Source organism: Lytechinus variegatus, chromosome 5 (genome assembly GCF_018143015.1).
Source record: "Lytechinus variegatus isolate NC3 chromosome 5, Lvar_3.0, whole genome shotgun sequence".
In the NCBI taxonomy this organism is placed as follows: domain Eukaryota; kingdom Metazoa; phylum Echinodermata; class Echinoidea; order Temnopleuroida; family Toxopneustidae; genus Lytechinus; species Lytechinus variegatus.
Genome location: NC_054744.1, coordinates 22,176,688 through 22,197,577, shown reverse-complemented (window position 1 = coordinate 22,197,577; position 20,890 = coordinate 22,176,688). Strand labels below are relative to the sequence as shown.

The 20,890-nt window shown below is 36.4% G+C and overlaps 1 protein-coding gene across 1 annotated transcript in view; it reads right to left on the bottom strand.

The window, feature by feature from the left end:
- LOC121414948 (regulator of G-protein signaling 7-binding protein-like) overlaps positions 1 to 725 on the bottom strand; it is a 45,407-nt gene extending 44,682 nt beyond the window's left edge. The window contains exon 1 of the mRNA XM_041607994.1: positions 678 to 725. Within this exon, the coding sequence (XP_041463928.1) occupies positions 678 to 725 (48 nt within the window). The remainder of the gene's footprint in view (positions 1 to 677) is intronic.
- Between the last annotated feature and the right edge of the window lie 20,165 nt (positions 726 to 20,890).

Here is a 20,890-nt window from a genome sequence, read left to right as displayed (position 1 = left end):
TGTGGCTGCTTTTGAGGGAAGGACACTGACATACTGGGTTTTCACCAAATATTGTTATTTGTTTTAACAGATAACACCTTTCGGCGATGTTTAGCAAACATCCTGAAATGACACTGACACATTGGGTCTTCACCAAATAATGTTCTTCATTTTTGTTAATAACATAATTATAATCGTGGTGTTCAGCAAATTCCTTGAATGCATTATTATCTTACATTTTCACTGTCAAATGTATGTAAGAATTTACTTTCGTTCAAAAGTATATTTGTGGTGCGTTTGCCTTACTTTCTCAAGATGTCAAATTTCTAATGCAGTGTCTCTAAAACACATGCCCGTATATCTGTTTCTGTTTGTGTTAACTCCCGCATAGGAACTAGGTAGGACAGCATTTTTTGCTGGTAAACGCCAAGCTGGTATATAACCAATTACCTTGGAAACATTTTACGTCTAGGTTAATCAGTCATAGTGGCTGACGTAATAGACGACAGATATCACTCTTGGGCCTTTTTATCAAAGTGGAGACAGTGGCAGAGTTGGGATTCGAACTCACAACCTTGTGATTATGAGTTCAATGCTCTAACCACTGGACCACACCACTGGACCACTATCATTTGGATCTCATTGGTCCACTGACTGCATTTATTAATGGAGTTTATTGCATAAACATGTTCACTAACCTCAGTACTGGTAGTGGTATTACTGAGGAAGTGAAGATCAAGATACATGCTATTGGAAAAACCAATTGACTAATAATTTTGTACATGGATAATTTTCCATATTCATGATAACTGATTTTCATTGAGGACACCAATGATACATTTATATTTGACATGCCCCTCCCTTCCCTCAAAAGCAGCAACAAATAAAAAAAAACCTGGCAAAAGCCTCCCGCAATCTCCAAATGCCTTGATACCTAAGCCAACAATATCAGCTGTAATGAATATAAAACGGGAGTCAATCTCGTATCAGTCACTGCAGCATATCTTGATTGCCAAGTTCGTATTAATGACACTTGGGGGGCTTTCATAGGTCACGTGTAAAAGAAATTCTACTCCGGTCTGACTTCCCGCCTAAATTTGCTCTCTGTGAAACATGACACAATGACTCCCACCGCCAAGCACGCTACAAATATCGGAAGGAGCTAGCGTGTGACAATTATCATGATGAAAACTATTTGATATATACCCAGCTTACCCCCTCATTTGATATTTGATGATGATGATGATGATGATGATAAAAATGGTGAAGATGTTGCTTATGATGACAAATAAGGGCAGTGGCAATTAAGATGATTATTATTGCTATGCTGCATGGTGACGCTGATGTAAATGGGAATGCTTATACAATTATACATGGCGATGAAGATGATGGTGATGATGATGATGACGATGACGATGGTGGTGATTATAATGATCACGATGATGATAATGGCGATGATGGTGGTGATTCAATGATAATGAGGCTATAATGGTGATAATCGTGAAGAGTTTTTTTATGTTGCTGCTATAGGCCCTACTGTAATCATGGGCAGATCCAGGATTTTCCAAAAGGGGTAGCACACAAAAAAGGTTTTTTAACCAAAAATTAATTATATTTGGTCCCCGAAAATTTTTGACAAGCAAAAAAAAAGGTCTTCACTTCTCTTTTGATACCACTTTTTACATTACAAATGTTAATTCTGCTTCTCAAAAGGGCACGGGCCGGCATGTCCCCCCCCCCCCCCCCGATCCGCCAAAGCTGTAAGTTAACACGATACAAAGCATATTTTAGTGTTCGATGACATACATTAAACCGAAGGCACCGTATGATAGTAAGCTTACTTATATACCGATGCTATATACACCCCACCCCCCTTCATTACCCTTCTCAAGTCATGTGATTTATTTAAAAGTAAGAATTTCCATGTCCCCATCTATCTCACCTTATGAATGAAAAAGATAGAGTTTTAAATGCCCGATCCCCTGCGTTGTATTATGTCATTCGACACATTTCCCAACCAGACATTTTGTACTATCAACTGGCGGAATCGTTTGTTTGCCTTATGTACATGTAGACATGGTAGAGATAATTATAGACAAAGGTGTACAAGCATATATCAAATGAATACTATCTTCACGTAGATTTTTCTTTAAAACATTATTCGGGACACATATTTCATTGCATGTTAAGCACGATTGTTCCGTTGATCCCCCGACCATCCTATTTGAAATGCTTCTTCGCCACCAGTTGTCACTTTTCATCAAGGTCCTTGACAGAAAAATTCCCATGTAGCCCCAATGCGAACCGACAGCTGGCGATTCTAGTACACATGCAGAGGTGAATGCATAATCTAATGTGCAGTATATGAATTTAAAAAATCCTCCTTTATACGATCACGTTATAGAGGGGAGTAAATTCACCTAAAAAGCAGGTCATTGGTTGATGTCTTTAATCTTGCTCCACGCAACGAACAATATTATACTGACTCTCTTTGCCACGAATATTTGTGAAGCACGTTGATTTTTTTGTTGTTGTTTTACGTCTTCATAATATTGGTAAGCATGGTAAGTGTGTTTTATGTAGAAAATATTAAGTTAACATGTTCCATATAAAAAAGAGGAAAGCAAGTAGTGAAAGTACAGTTCCATAATCGGCTAAAGTAAGTATTAGTATTTCGTGTGTGTATTAGTTAGACAAATCACAATTAGATCTACTAGTCTTATCTACAATTATATAGGAAAGTGATACATAGTAATTTCAAACAAAGAAAGTATAAATGCTATAGCAAATGACATCTATAAAGTAAATTCTTCAAGCGGAAGTTTCTTTGAGGCCCTGATAACTTCCAGAACCACCACATAAATTATAACCACACAACGGAAAATCTCGTCGACACCAATTTCAACTAGTTTTTCATGTTTTTTTGTTTGATGTATCTTATTTAGTTTGAAATTTAATCCTAGCGTATCGGACAGACCAAAAAAGTAGATTATTTGCACATTGCGCCCCCATTCCCTCACTTTCTAACAATATCACAGACACATTGCAACATAATGTGAATGCGTAGCCCCTTCGTAAAAATTGCCGAAAATGGACATAGAGCTGTGACTGTGTTAAATGCAATCATTTTCCAGTCGTCATACAATTGTCCGTATTCCAGTTTAAATAATAGCGTGCTTTCGATCTGCGACGGGAGAAATCTAGGACGGTAATTTGAGCCGAAAATTGATCTGCGCGTGCGCAACCTCCTAAAATTTATCCGGGGTAGTTGTCCGGGGATGATTGTACGGGGGATAATTATCCTAGAACCCTCTGACGTAACGTAAGGCACCGTACCTATCGATGGCGTGAACGAAAATGGTTCAGAACAGGACGGAAATGTAGCTCGAGTATACGGCCAGGGTCTGTTGACTTCCCCGTACCGAGTGCTCCCCGCCCGTCGCAGAACGAAAGTACGCCGACCATAGACGAACTCGGTGATAACATTACGTGAAGCTCAAGGTGTCCACATTTTTGTTTAGATTCTATTTTTTTATGGCTACTATACATGCTTAGATGGAGAAGAAAAATATTATAGTTATTATTCCCAGACATGAATGGAGCACTATATAAATATCCTACGGTTGGAGAGTTGTGTCACAGTTGGCAATCTATAGTTAAACCACAATTCTAAACATGGGTTTAAATTCAACCCAAGTTCAAAATACGGGCCTATATGTGTTCACATTGTTTTCTTCCAGCGATATGTCAAACCCTCAATAATCTTTCACCTTGACAGCCCCCCCCCCCCCCCCCCCCCCTTCCCCTACCATCGGGAGACTTCGTTGACAGTATTAGCACCAGTGTGAGCAAGCGAAACGGGTGATACCATTAATCTAATTACCGCTTGCAGTACGAGTCCACGCTGGGTGATCTTTCCTATACCGGCTGTGTATGCTATATATACGCTTGTGTTGAATTAATATACAGAAACACATATTTCCAGGAGCTATACCGCAAATTCAACCCTAATTGTGCCAAATATCGATATAAAACATATTAAAGAGGAAAGGATTGAAGTTAGTTTCTTTTTAATGGCTGATCACCCCTGAAAGCAGAAAGGGTATTACTGGACTGAACTAGAAAGATTAACCATGTTAACAGGGCCTAAAATGTTTTACATTTTAAAAATGAATATTCTGTAATAATGAACCCAATATTCTGTCGTGAGGCTACTCACATATATTCAGTAATCGTCAGTCTATTTTTTTTTTGAAAAAAACAAATGTTGGTGAAAATTATATTAAATGTTGGAACTTGAATGCACTTTTCCCTTTTCCCATCATCATTAATATCTTAATTGATATTCCTGCATTCCTGCACTGTGCAAACAGCGGGATAATATATCAAATATTGCAAAAGTTTTTCTGTTCCCTCGCACTAAAGCAATGCCCGGGTACAGAATCGATAAAAAGCACGTGGTTGATTAATCGCTCTGGTTTATGTGTTTACATTTACCATATCTCACTTTTAGGAGGCTGCAGTGAAATGATATAGCACTCGGTAGGTTGACAAAGTGAACTCGTTTTCAGCGACCCATGTTGACCAGTCAGGGCCTCTTACACAAAGTAATTTTTTGAAATATGTTTGTTCTTATTATAGTAAAATTCATGACATTTATGGCCTACATTTATGAGCTACATATTTGGCAAACCAAATGCTATTTAAGATACATAAGCCTGTTATTACTTTGTGGGATGACAAAATATGGACATGCATTTTCTTTCTTATCTGATGAAAAAAAAATAACCCGACATTCCAAATGTAATTTTGTTATATATGCAACTGCATTGTATGTTTTCAATAAGTCGCATTCATCTAGAAATTAAGAGAGCTCATTAAGCAGACAAGCACGCAAGCATCAACAATAAACACAGTAGTTTCGCTTGTATAGCTAATTTTGCTGTAATTAATTTTTAAAAAAAATTAAAGAAAAAATCCACAATATTCGGGTTTATTTACAATTAATTGCAAAATGTGCAAGCATGAAATAAAGTTTTGCTCGTTAATTAGGCACTAAATGTTTTATCATAAAAACACATAGGCCCGTATTCTGAAATCTTAACTTAAACTCTGTGGTAAAATTATGGGGAGCCAATTTATTTTTTTAAGTTTATATTGTATATTTCTGATGTTTACTATTTTGTTTCCTTTTGTTTTCACTGTAAAGAAAAATGCTTAAGTATTCCCAGACAATTATGAACAATTTGGATGTCATATGAGTTAAAGAATTGAATGTGTACTGTAATGGATTTGTGCCCCAATTGGCTCTCCATAGTTAAACCAAAACTTTAAACCAGGGTTTTATTTAAACCCGACTTCGGAATACGGGCCATACACTCTGGCATGCTTAAAATGAAATATTTTCCCCTCCCACTCACCCACCCACCCACAAACCCTCTCTCTCGGCCCTGTTAACCTATAAATATCTATTTTCATCTCTGGTTACGTCTGGCGTGAAATTTGCGGTGGGGAAATTTTGTTCGGCGCCATTTATCTAAGCGGCGTAATTCCAGATCTTTATAAGACTTAGCTCAATTACGAGTCGTGACTGAAACCGGGGTAGTTCCGCAATTTGTAATAACCCTAGCTTAATAGTATGTAAAATAAACTTGAAGTTCTCCTATTACAAAGCGCCCCCCCCCCCCCCCCTCGAAAAAAAACCCACACCCACAAACATGCTCTTTGTCTCATTGGTCACCATTCCATTTTTCCCCTTAAATCCCCCCACCCCCCTCCCTGTCCTCTATCACATTACTCAACTTTCTCCAAATTCATTTTTTAGGGCATATGCCCTACATTAATTCAGTTAATATTGAATCCATGTAACACAGAGATGATAATTGCTAGCACATTTTTGCTCCCTTCACTTAAAATAATACGATAGCTGCTTAGACTATAAATAATTCGAAATGTATAATTCAGACTTTGGGTTCTTATGGGCCTGCATTATGGAAAACAAACATGAAGATAATAAACATGTGGTTGTGTAAAATTTATATTTTCACATTTGAGTATCTTGGCATCCCCTTCCCGGCAACCTTCGATTCCTGGAGCTACCCTTATCACATCCTACGTTAATACATTTCGAACAATTCCAGTGACTTCTCACTGCTAACCTTAATGGGAGAAAATAACGCTTCTCGGAACAGTAAGCAATTTCTTTCCACGGCAGACTAGACAAATTATCACTCTCAAATCTGCAGTAGAGCTACAAAAGGGCGATAATTCTCCAGGACAGCATGGTTTAGCTCCTTTCTGTCTCTCAACGCGTTGTTCGTCCAGGGAGAGAACTGCAAAAGACACTGAAGAGTATACAGCGGAATGAAAAATGGAATGAAACATGGGTTCCAAGAAGTGGACACCAATTGAGCGGTTTGAAATCATCGTCCATTTTTCATGCGTGGGTTACCAATTTGTACCTATATAAGGAAACATCAAGCCATCTACAGGCTCCAATTCAAAGACAGAAATTCAATTTATATTTTTGCTTTAAATCAAATCATGCCTTACAAAGGTGTAAGATTGACATATCATAGAAACGTATGACAAGATTTATTTTATGCAGTAGAAAATATATAGATTGTCTCATAATTTAAATTCTAATGAATGGTACATAGCATGCATGCTCTCTTTACGTATAGTAAAAATAATTATACATTCTGTTTTACTAAAGTGTTCACTTAGATTCTTACAAATATATATAATTTAAACAGCACAGTTCAATTTCTAAAATGGTATTAAGATTTCTTAATAAATGTTAAACTCTCTTTACGTTATAAAGAAACGATGAAATATCACATAGCAGGCCAGGGCCCGGGGGTTGGTTAATTTTTTTTTGATTATGTATAAACAGTATATTTCCCTCTTTCTGTATCCATTTGTTAATTTCTAGATCCATATACGTCTCGGTATGCATATTATGCCTATGATTACTCTGTTGAACTAAATGTTACCAACATTAGAGCTTTGAGCAGTCGTAGAAAAGCGCTAGATATAAATGCCAATTATTTTCATTATTAATGACATTGATGATTTAAATGATAAATTACTTATTAAGTTTATTTTAAAAAGAGATAAGAGTGTAATTTTGTCAATTGCAAAATGCAAAAAAAAATATTGTTATCGCGTTTGTAGTCGAGAGTTTTGTATGATTTATACCTTCCATCGATTCCTAAACTCGTCTACTGACTTTAATGAGATCCACTTGAACACTTCCTTCTCTTTGTATGCAAAGCTCGTATTCAAGAGCGATATGCTCGTCGAATCTAAATGAAACCCTTATACAGAATTATCGCGCTTCCACGACGCGTGGCGGACTCAAAACCACAGTAAATGTATTTAAGCTGCCCGTTAAATGACAATAAACAGCTGGGAGGTCTTTGTCGAAAATTGCTGAATCGGAACAGCGTGGAAATAATTGTTTATACACTCTTAAAACAAATCAGTCAAATTGACTAGACCAGTAGTCAGCAGGGAGCAACTGATATGGCAATCACTGATATTCACATTTCTGACATATATTCTAGTCAGAAATAACTCTTTTCTAGTACAATATGACTAGAATAACAGTTGCACCCAGCTGACCCTATTAACTAGTCATTTTTGACTGATTTGTTTTAGAGTGTATGTTACACGCATTATTTTGTGTACAGTATGTGATATCAATGGTAAAGCTGCAAAAAAAAGAACCACATCCCTTTCTTGCCCTTGCCCGCAATATTTAAGCAATATATCAATTTCAAATAGAAAGAAGGGGAGCTGGTTTTCTCGTCGTGTCCGACCTTAAAACAGTACACAATATTACACTCTAAAATATATCGGGTAAAAGTGCTCCATGGGGTAATTATATGTGTCCAACCAAAATTAGGCATTTTTATGTATTTGCCCATTCTAAAGTAAATGCTGCTTATTTGTTAACCTTGCTGGACGATATGATTCCTATTTTCGGTAAACTACTGCCCCAAATTGGTTGACACATAATTACCCTCGTGTTGGTAAACATTTTACCCATTATTTTTTACAGTGTATCATACATTGGCGGCGGAAGCAAAAATTTTAGGAGGGGACAACCAACAATTTTTTGACAAGCAAAAAAAAAAAAAAAAAAAAAAAAATATCTCAACCCAAAAATTTTAGGGGGACGTAGGAAAATAAATTGACAAGCAAAAAAAAAAAAGGTCATCAACAACAAATTTAGGGGGGACCGTCCCCCCCCCTCCTCAAATTTAGGGGGGACACGTCCCCCCCGCTTCCGCCGCCTATGGTATCATATCGATAAATATCAAATCGTATGAGAACTGGGATCATTGTCAAAATACTACATAAAATCAAGAGCAAAAGGGTGGGTTGAAAATTCATTCAAATTAATGGTAAATTGACAAGAGAAAGAATAATAAAAGCTTACCCCCTCAACAAAAAAAATAAATAATAATAATAAATAAACAAATTAAATAAATAAATACAATTTAAAAAATCGCGACCAAGAAAAGGAAAGATAGGAGGATGAAATATGAAGTTATTTTCTTAATATTGTGCCAAAATCTTTCACAAAATTGGATTTTTGTAATAGGAATGTCGAAACTTTTGCTTGCTCGGTCACTTGGTCAAAACTTTTTATTTATTTTTTGCCCGATACGCCATATCTGGCCCCCTCAAAATGTTTGGATCATTACGCCTCTGGATTGGCCTTTCGTGTATGAATACGTAGCTTCCCTTTCCAAATTTCACCTCTGATTTATGACATTCCTACCTTTATATCGACACGTACAACACCTTATACATACTACACGCACTCAGGCCGTCATTCCTATTTATATTTTCATAAATTATAATTATACACCCAGCACAAGCCCTAAGCGTTTGACGACAGCAGCGAATATTATATACATATTTCAACCCGACGTGCACAATATTCGTGTAATTAATCTTACATCCCCCTCTCTCTCCCTCTTTCTCTCCCCCTCTCTCTTATTCACTCTCGCTTTTCATTTTAATTAGGAGCTGCTATTTTAGTGCACCTCGAAACAATTCTAGCCGAGGAGGGATAATTGTCCGCTATGGAAATAATAAACCCCCAATAAACTGCATGCGTTAATAAAAAGGCGAAGACAGAAATAGATGTGTGGTGGTGTGGAGAGGACATGCTTACCCACAAATCTCTTCGCGGAACCTGAGACGAAACTGACGGTTTCACCCGGGGTATTTGGAGGATCGCAGGGGTGCAATGTCCTGATTGCTTTCGTTACGAAATCGGTAAATTAGGGAGTTGAGATCTCCGTTTGACGATACGGGGAATAGAGTGAATATTCTGATGGACGCAAAGTGGAAGGGAAGATGAAGGATTAGGGGTCTTCTGGCAAGTGGAATAAGGAGGAGGTTAGAGGGAGATGAGAATCACGATGAAGTTGTGATGAGGAGGAAGGGAATTGATTACATGGTTTGTCAAGGGATATCCATGTAATATTTTAATATCAATAATAATAGCAGGGCCCGCTGGGAGAACAGTTTCCGGAACTGAAGTGGCTACCCTGGGTAAACATACGGTTGTTATTATTATTATACTATTATCATTATTATTGTTATTATTTACATGGTCCACAACTTGAAGTTCTGTTGGTATATTAAACAGCAATCGGACTTCTTCCAGAAATCTAGGGTTATTGTTCTATATCATATCAAATAATAATAATAATTATTATTATTATTATAATCATTATTATTATCATGATTATTATTATTGTTGTTATATTTTGATCAATAGTAAGAACAGTATTTTTCATTGTAAAATTCCTATTATCATCACTTCTCACTATCGAACTTCCAAACTTATGACAGTAACGTTACATAGCAAGGTGAGTCTGTATTGATACAATCATTGTTAGATATGAAGTTCGCAACTGAATGAAAAAATATATATTCATTATTTTTATCACTAAAATCTTCCATTCTATTATCATCAATACTTGGTATTCTCACCACCCCCTCTGCTTCCCTCCGTCTCTCCCTCCCTGTCTCCCCCCCCCCCCTCCTCTCCCTCTCTCTGTTTAACCTTCACTAAAATGTATCTATAGGCACTGAACCATGCTCAAAATGTAGTAGGCCTATGCCGAAAATAAACTGCATTAATTGTAACTAATTAAAAGTAGAGGGTACTAATTGAAATGAGGTATATATCTGGTGGTGGTATGGGCATGCGCTCCAGAAGCCATTTCGGGGGCGAAATTGCCAAACGTGATAAATGTTGTACTTTTTGTAAATAAGACACAGAATCAAAATATGAACAGCAAAAACTGTGGTGTTAACCAGTGTACAAAGAGGACCAAACCTGTTATTTTACACCGATGTTTAATTTAAAGTGTTAGTTTAACACCTTTAGTTGTTATTACAACACATTTGGTTGTTACATTTACACTCTTTGGTGTTATGTTCAATTCTTATGTTAACATCTCCGGGTGTGGTCTTCTATTAACACCAACTGGTGTCAGTTTTAACACCACAGTTTATACAGTGTGTAAGGGGCAGATTTTTAGCGCAAGTCCTATCGTTGTAATTTAGAAGGAATCGCGATGTCAACGCTTAACTCGAGAATACATTTTTTGGTTTACAAAGATACGCCTATGACAAAAAAATTATGCTATGAGGTGTAAAATATTTATATTTCATAACTTACCTTTTCACACTCGTCTCTGAGTATCCTCGCCGATTCCTCGTCGAGATCATCAGGAGATCTCACGAGATCGTAGAGCGACGCTCTCGATCGTTGATCGTCATCGATATCATCATCGGGATGAAGGTGGCGATGGTGATGGGAATGAGGGTTGTTGTAATTCGAAGGGGGGTTGAGATTGGACGGCTGGATTTCGACGTCTAGTTGCTCACCCGAAGAAGAAAGGGGAGTACTGGCCCGGCGGCCTGGGCTTGCCAGACGCCGCGATGGGGTGCCGTTGTTCATGCACCCGCTTTCATCCGCTCCAACGCGGACAGTGAAGAGAAAACAACCTGGGCGTCAAATCTAGTTCGTCTACAGCGGAGGGATCGATATCTAATCTCCAATCGTTTTAGACAAGGAAAAACATTAGAAGTTAACCAAAGATTATTCCATTACAGTACCTGCGAAGAAGGTGTCCTTTCGATAAGATAATCCATGGTGACTTGTTAAAATCCTGCAATGTTCGGACAGAAAAAAAGGGAGAAAATTACATTTAGAATTGCTTTTGAATAAGGTCTGCCTTAAAAAATTATTGTTCACTAAACGATAAGCCTACCATCTTTGTCCACATTACTTAATGACAACCAATATCATGCAAATATCAAACAGACCATTTACATTGTAGTAAAAAGTGTTTCCTTTAATTGCCTTTCAAAATTTCCCTGTAACTGAAGGATTTTAAGTCGTTATCTGAATCTCGTCAACCTTGTTATTTTTCCGAAAATGTTCCTGTCCATTATGTTGGACCCTCCTTGTTGTTATTGTCAACCTCCATTTCTCCGAGATTCCTTTTCTAGAACAAGTATTCCCTCTAAATGGGATTTCTGGGAAGCAACCATGAGGGGAACATGCCAATCCAACCCCCCCCCCCCCCCCCCCGCCTTAGAAAATGCTGGAAACGAGCCACAGCGGCACTGATTCTCAATTCATTTCATTAAGTAGTCACATTTCTTTAGGTCTAGTTCAATTCCATTTTCAATTTCATGCACCATCATGATGTATTTTACTTAAACATAGACAACAGATAAAGTGGTCACGTGTAATAACAAAGTATAGTCTACGCTTGCCAGTGGCGGCACCAAGGGGGGGCATGGGGGGGCATTTGCCCCCCCACTCAGAAGCTTTGCCCCCCCAGTTGCCCCCCCAGAAATTTTGAGGACTTAAAAGAAAATTATACAGTAATTTGTAAATAAGTAGATGCTGTCGTACTACATATTCAAGCTCAGCTGTGAAGTGCTCTAAAATACCATTTTCTGCTCTTCAAAACTTGAAAATTTTCTCACTTAGTCGCTGTTGGCTTCCTCGCACACTATTAGTTTGTAATAAGTTTATATCGCTTGTTATATCTTGCATTAAGGCAGACATTTCAATGTGTGATACACAAGCTAATGTAAGTGTTAAACTACAGTACATGGCGTGTATTCTGTCGTCAGCAATGTTTATTCTTTGGGGGGGGGGGCGTGGAGGACAAATACTCAAAGTCTGCCCCCTTCCTTGAAATAAATATGCATCTACTCATGTAAAATTTGGATTAAACTCATCGATTTGCTTCATTAACAAATAAGAATGCTTGAACTCTTCGTTCATAATTTGTCACCGTCATGGTTTTTAGTGAAAAAGTAAATAGGCTATGTAAAGATGTGCAATCTGCGATGGGTGTTCTGTCCCCTCCCTCTTAAATTTTCGACCTTTCCACGAGGGGAATGTCTGTATCTATTAGGCTATATTCTCATAACAAGACACCCAACTATAGTATATTTGAAAATAAACTTTACCCTGTGTATTAAAAACTTTCCTGTCTTCGGAAGAAAATTATTAGGCCTATGTATGAAAAAAATAAGATATGAAAAAGAGAACAGAAATTAAATATTGAAGTCTTTTACAATGCGATCATGCATTTTTTCTGATGTGATACAAAAATGTAAAAGTAGAATAGGTCTACGCCTTAAGATTACATATATGTAAATGTTCAGTTCATGATCTAGTTTTGATCAATAACTTTGCTCCATTAAGCATTACCTGATTTTACAAAAATTTCTGTTTATATCAAGTGTAACAAAAAAATGTTTATTGGGGCCACTAAAACTCGCGCTTCGCGCTCGATTTTTCCACACATGCAAAAAATTTTTTTGACTGCCCTTGCCCCCCCAATATTTTCTTTTGCCCCCCATTTGCCCCCCCACTTTGAAAATCCTGGTGCCGCCACTGACGCTTGCAGACCTTTATCAGATATCACCAAGGGTCATTTTCATGTCAACATTAAAGTTTACATGCAAGACTCTCTTATGACACCTAACTCCGCAAACGTAAGTCACTTTTCAACCAAACTTGGATGGTAGACAGATTTGGGGGACTTGCATGTTATGCTTTAGTCGGAGATACATGGTAAGGTCAAAGGTTATTTTCAGGTCAATGTTAAAGTCGACATGCAAGACTCTCTTATGACACCTAACTCCGCAACCGTTAGTCACTTTTCAACCAAACTCGGATGGTAGATATACTGAGGGAATCTGCATGTAATTATGCTGCAGTCGGAGGTCACATGGTAAGGTCAAAGGTCATTTTCAGGTCAACGTTACAATTTACATGCTAGACTCTCTTATGGCACCTAACTCCGCAACCGTTAGTCACTTTTCAACCAAACTCGGATGGTAGATATACTGAGGGAATCTGCATGTAATTATGCTGCAGTCGGAGGTCACATGGTAAGGTCAAAGGTCATTTTCAGGTCAACGTTACAATTTACATGCTAGACTCTCTTATGGCACCTAACTCCGCAGCCGCAAGTCACTTTTCATCCAAACTTGGATGGTAGATGTACTTAGGGGACCTGCATGCTATTGCGTTGGGAGGTCACATGGTATGGTCAAAGTTCATTTTGAGGTCAACAATAAAATTTACGTGCAAGACTCTTATGACAAGTGTTATTCCATCCCAGTCCTTTCACAATGAAGTACAAATCGATACAAATCTGTTGCGCGCCCTCGCAAATCACGATATTTCTGGTTATTTTCATAAGTGGGCGAGACGCAAAGTCGCTTTTGCCTTTTTTATAATTCTTTCAACAATACCAACCAAAAAAAAACATCCATGTATGAAAGAGCTTGAATATACCTTGGTGGTTTATAGCAGTATTGATTTTGACGTCGTAGTTGGAGGAAAGTAAGAATATTATAAAAGCCTATTACAGTCTTCCTTGTCGTTTGAATTGCAGGAGAAAAAAACAAGAAGGAAGAAAGATTGGTAAAGAAGAGAACTAATCCATTACCTCGCTTCCTGGACATAATTTCTGACCACAATGTCTAAAATGACAAAGACAAAAATAAACAAAAGACAAGGCCGTGGGTATTATACGAAATTATAAAATGAACGTAAAAGGCTGCAAATTGTAATTTTCCTAATTGCGTTTCATTCGGGTGAAGAAAGCAAGGCTACAATAAAGCGTATATAATTATAATAGCCAGGTAAACGCAGGATTCCAATGTAAAGATTCCATATTCATATTTGTGGTTAAAAATGCATGATAATAGTAACGCATATATTAATGATAAGATAAAGATGAAAATAATAGTGATAATAATCATGAAATGATAATGATAATACCAAAAACAAATCTATTTCCATCTCTTTTTTATTTAAATATTTACGATTTTCAACTGCTTTCATTTACCCAGAGAAATTCGAGCTATGTCTTTAAATGGGTAATTTATACACTAAAGATAAGTTGGGGTTTTTAAAGACGAAAACATTCGAGAAACATAAATTTCCATTTTGATTGGTTCCTAATTAATAAAGTAAATATCCTTTTCATATGGGGCCTATAACGATACGAAATGCCTTGTGATACATTGAACGCATGATAACAATTTCTTAAGAAAAAGTAATTTTATGGAATTCATATTCATATGACACGTGGAAGAGCTGTTCGTTTGTGACGTCACAAAGTAAAATCTTTACAAAAATATATCATAACCCCGTATTCCTTTTTACGACTTTCGTCAAACCCTCTTCGATGCATTTACTTTCTCTTGTTTGTTGTTTCTGCGATTATCAAAACAAACTCTGCACATTAAATGTGTTGCTTACTTTATGAACATTATAAAGTAGTTGTTTAAACAGCTTAAGCAGGTGTTTGAGATCTTAAACAACAAAGTTTAATTTATAATATTTAATTCTCAATAGGCATGGTTGTTTGAACTGTATTACAACTACTGTAAGGTTCATTATAATGGTAAACGGCGTTGTATAAAATTTCAAATAGTCAGGGTGAATTTCTCCTTTAACTAAATGATCTCGCCAGTCCAAGGTGGAAGATAAATAAATTCCTAAGGATTGTGATCTATATAGGATGGGATTGTGGCGGCAAGGTTCGTACCGTCAATTCAATTATCAAAGCAAATAAGATTCCTAATCTATCAATGAGATTGAGCTAAGGCATTTGCTTTTGAATAACGATGATTTTAGCTGAGGTGCATTGACGCCTTCGTGGTAACCCGGCCGACATAATTATATAGCATTATTGGATTTTCCTTCGTTAGCAGATTTCTTTAATTTATTCACATATTATGTAGCCCCCCCCCCCCCTCTCTCTCTCTCTCTCTCTCTCTCTAATTGCAACAATGCCTAAACGAATACATTTTAATCAAGTCAGAGTTGAATGGAAATTGAAAAACTTATATAAGTAAATGAGGCGAAATGATTGTTGATTTAAACATCTATTTAGATTTTCAAAAATAAAAATCAACCCTTATTGATTCGTTTAGAAAGCACGATAGTAGAAGAGCGCGCTTCTAATATTGATGGCGATGTCGATAATTTTTATGAACACCGCCAAATGAGATTAGGTTATGGCGAATTACACACAAGAGGTTGGATCACCCGGAAAGTGCAGAACCAACACACTTTGATGACGAAAAAAAAGTCATCATGAATATCCAAGACTTTGCAAGATTTACAACCTAATTATTTGCAGACTTATCAACGTTAGATATGAAGTTCGTGACTGAATGAAAAAAATGTACCTGTCGTACCCTTTATTCCCATTTTCATTCACCACTTTCATTCTAATTCCATTAAATTACAATATCCCCCCTCCTCTCCCTCCCTCTCTCTCCCTCTCTCTCTCTATCCCTTTCTGTCGCATCACTTTCATACTTTCTATTTTTTTAATCTCGTCATCATCCTCTCTATATATTTAAACCTGCTTGCGCCCACGGAAGTTCCAAAGTACGAGGTTCAAGAGGATTATATAGATTCGTTTTTGATCTCATATTCTTATAAATATTTATATCTTTCAAATTCAATGAAATTAAAATTTGTGGTTTGGATATCTGATCGAAATTCAAGATTTTACTACATTATTGCAGGTATGAATGGCTTTTCAAATCATTATCATGACTACCGTACGGATATACCTGAATGTACTACGATCAGTATTGTATGACCCCAAAAAACCCATTAAATTGAGCACAGAATATAAGATTTCGGGTAGAAATAAGCAAGAAAATGATAGTGATTTATTTACAAAATACAATTGCCAAATTCCATTTCTCTATCTCTTTCTATTTGTGAATTTTATTATCTATCCATTTATATATTTATACCTACCCGAACATTTGTTTATGTGTTTATTTTGTTTATATCCATTCATCGTTTATCTACCTGTCTGATCCTCTATCGATAAACTATCCATCTGTAAATTTATCTATCTACATATCTAAATATTTATCAATCTATCTGTCAGTCTATCTTGCCTATTATTTTATTCTTTTTTATTTCATTCCTCTTCTCTCCTGTCCTATTCTCCTTGTTTTCTTCAATTTCATCTTTCTCTCCTCTCAGCCTTGCTTTTTTATATCCCCTCCCGTACAGTGCGATTATTACTCGGCGCCAACTTCCTATTCTCTTAACTGGTATAGTTAGCTTGAAGAGGATACGTCTGACAAATCAATTATATTCCACAATGGTTGTTCCTATTTCAATTCCAACATCCAACTCCGTACCTTAATTGATAAAACACCATCACAATGACACTCCCATGTTCTTCATTCCACCTCCATTTTGGCATTCCTTTTGCTTACTGCAGTCACTGGTATAGATCCAATAAAGCAATTACCTCCAAACGAATAAAAAAAAAAATAATGCACTTTCCGCTGATAATATCTTGGTTGAAGGGCATCCGAAGTAGGAAGTTACACTAATGTGATATACTGTACATCAGTGTGAAATGAGATAAGCTGTAAACTTAAATGGTGAACGGTGGCGACCGTGCCTGGCTTTCAAGTGCGTCCGCGGTTTTTGCCCATCGCTAGTTCAACTGTTAGATATTCTATGGTTTGATGTATGCTTACTTGCAAGAGGTCTACACTTATCCTCGCTCACCACTGCAATACTTCTTCTACATCTGAAGCCCGCGCTTTTACCGTATGCATTTCACTATACCGAGTGTGTTTCCCGCCTTTTTGTGCTTCTCCGGGGGTACATGCATTAGCGCCTGTCCACGGGATGGTAAAATAGGGCACGTCGATTCGGTGATCAATTGTGATTGCTCTGTGAGGGCGCAATAACGGTGAGCTCAGGGTGAGCTTTGACGAGCCTATTACATGAGGAAGGCAAAATATGACTTGGTTCAAGTCATATTTATTACATAGGAAACAATTTACTGTCTATAATAATACCCATTCGTCTTTCATGGAAATAAAAACAGGTGTGCCCCAAGGTTCTATTCTTGGGCCTTTATTATTTTTGATATATATTAATGACATTGTCAATTCTTGCCATGAACCACATTTTATACTGTATGCCGATGATACGTCACTTCTTGCCTCCCATGATAATATCACTACTTTATTTGAGATTTTAAATAGAAATTTTGCCCAAATTTCTGCCAATAGACTTTCCTTAAATACAAATAAAACTCATTGTGTATTATTTAATAAAAAAGGGGTGTGCAATATAATCAAACTGACATATATATGGATACAACTCAATTTGCAATTTTATTATTCAGTTAAGTTTTTAGGAGTGATTTTAAGCAATAATTTATGTTGGAATGATCATATAAGTTCTATCTCTGTCAAAATAGCACGTTTTATTGGAATCTTAAATCGTTTAAAATGTAATGTACCTAGTTATATATTATTTACTCTTTACAATGCTTATATTCTGTCTCGTCTTTCACATTGCAATTCAATTTGGGGTAATACTTATTCTAGCTATATACAAAAAAATAATTATTCTACACCAAAAAGCAATACGTATATATATTATGTAAGAAGACAGATTATAATGCCCCGACTTCTTTGTTATTTAAATCATTACGTACAGCTAAACTTCCAGATATTACCAAGATTCAAATTGCTTCAATTATGCAACGATACCACACAAAGTCTTTCACCCTATTTAATGAATATGTTCTCAATTAATGCAAACATTCACAATTATTTTACTAGAGCATTTAACGAAGTCCACAGATGGACCGTTATAAATAATAGATCTGAATATTCAATACGACATGCATACTGGCCCCACATTATGGAATAGTTTAGACCTGAACACATATAATATACAATTTAATAATACTTTTAAAAGACAATATAGAAATAAATTAGTGAGCAATTATTGATATCTCTTAACGTGGTTTCGTACTATTTGCTTATTTGATTGCTTATCCGTTTGTTTATTTTTGTTGTTTTGTTTTCTTTTTATCTTTTGTTCTGTTTTTGTTTTATATTGAAGTTTGTTTAATTTACTTTTTTTTGTTTTAATGAAATGATTACTCTTAACCCTATTTATTCTTTGGTACTTGCCGCATCCATACCATATACTGAATTTTATTTTAACTATTTATTTCTTGGGTATGTGCGTTTCAACAAGCCTTTTTATGGCTTTTTGTGCATGCCCGATTTCCATTGATTATTTTGTTCATCGATATTTTTATAATTATGTGCCAACCATAATTTTATCATCACCACTATTTGTTTCAGTTGTGTTTTGTTGATACCTTTGCTTTGTTTTATGTTATATATTTTTTTTCTTTGTGTGTATATATATATATATATATATATAAATATATATATATATATATATACTTTTGTTCTCATTTTGTTCTTTTTAATGAATTTGGAAATAAATGCTAAATTGAATTGAATTCGACCCAACCCATTCGAAATATTTTAAGTTGATATTGCTGATTGTCAAAAAAATAGGATTGACCATTTAAATTAAACACTGATTATAGGGAGGGCAACTACTGCACTTCCTTTGCCCATATTATTGATAACTTTGGAGCGATTTTTTCAGATTTTGGGCTGCACATCCCTTCCCTCTCCCAGTCCCAGTGCCTCACCCCCCCCCCCTTAGGAATAGGCCTATACTATTTTGGCAAAAACCACGCCTCAAGCAGTAGCCAATCAAAATAAAGATTTCCATGATAGTTTCCATCAAGACAAAGTTACCATAGTTATACCTCTCAAATTAACCCCGACATAAGGCCACTAAACTTTAAACATAGCCCTAGACGTTGCATTACTTCAAATTCAAATTGAAATTCAACTTTATCAGAGTCCATTATTCCCATACTGACAAAAATCATATTGATACATGTAAATATAACAGTATAATCATGACATAATTACGAATGAATCCAAAAACAGATCACTCTGAACCAGTAAAACTCAATATATTACATATATATAGCCCTTGATCTTCTGACAAAAAACATTTTGAATATTGTGTCACTCACAATTCGAAACCAGTATTTAACATTTTGCCGCTTTTTTTCTTTCTTCCGTTGTTTGTTTTGGGTAATAAACTGATCCAAAAGTTGTGTTCTGAAAGATTAGATTATGCCACGCAGGGGCATGCCGTGCCAGATTATGCTGAAATATATATGCACCTATGGACGTATAATATAAATACTTCTCTTTTCATGCTTTTTCTCTCCTCGTTTATTTCCTCATTTTCTTCTTTTTTCCTTTTCCCCCATGGTCTGGATGTGTAATTTCATTCAAATGCAAAGCGCACACGCATTATTCAAATGTAATTATGATTACAAATACTTATCTATAACAATCACTCAGAATGCAAGAAGTTTGTACCGCGCAATGGGCGGTAGATTTGTCCTTTCATAGGCCTATCAAAAAGCAATGGGATGAATAATGAAAATCTCTTGTGAGGGTCGAAATATGGATAGGATGAGTGCATAACTTTCCAAACTTCAGGGAAAGAATATTCATACCTTGACACAGTTACCCGTAGCCTTATCCCGCTCCCCCCCCCCCCCCCCGCTCCCGAAATTTCGAAAACTTACATCTTGTTACTGAAAATTTTCACAAATTTCAGTAAAAGGGTGCAAAAAAAATCATTCAAATGTACTCTAGAAAATGCAAAAGCATCCCCACGACAAGCTCGGTCACTTCGCTCCCTCGTTTATGAGTTTAATATTTTCGGTCTTGAAAATAAACCGATCGAAGCCTCCACTCCAATAAAAATGAAGGAAGACCAAGAGAAAAATAAAAGGGTTAGGAAAATAAAACAATGCGGAGATTGGTGTTCACCGTTCGTGATTCGTGCTAGCATTGCCTGGGGGGGGGATAAAATACTAATCATATTCATGAGGATTATATTATGGTGCACAAGATTTTATGATAATTTCAGTAGCACTTATATAGCACTTTCATTATGTAAGAATGATTCGCCTCATGCATCTATTAAATCAAAATGTCCCTCCTTTTAAGGTTCGAATTATCAATAAAATTGTTAGCTCACGCTTCACGTTTGCAGTTAAGTGGCCTTCGTATTGCATCCATGCTGAAGTTTGAGCTGTAAACCGAATTATTCGTTTAATGAGATATATTTATTGTGCATGCATGCCTGGACTTTCTTGAACTGTCCTGTTCCTTTCGAGGTCGCGTTGATATTGTTTATATATATACATAGGCGCCGGAAGCGGGGGGGCAGGGGGGCACTTGCCCCCCAAATAAAATTTTTGGGGGGCAAAACGAGATTTTGCCCCCCAAAGTGCCCCCTAAAGTAGAAAAATTATAAATTATTTAAGGACAAAAGTAAACGATGGAAGCACTTTTCTGCCTAAAAAGTGTCATTTCCATTATCAGAAATGAAAAAATTTCGCCCCTGACGGGGCAATTACATATCATAATC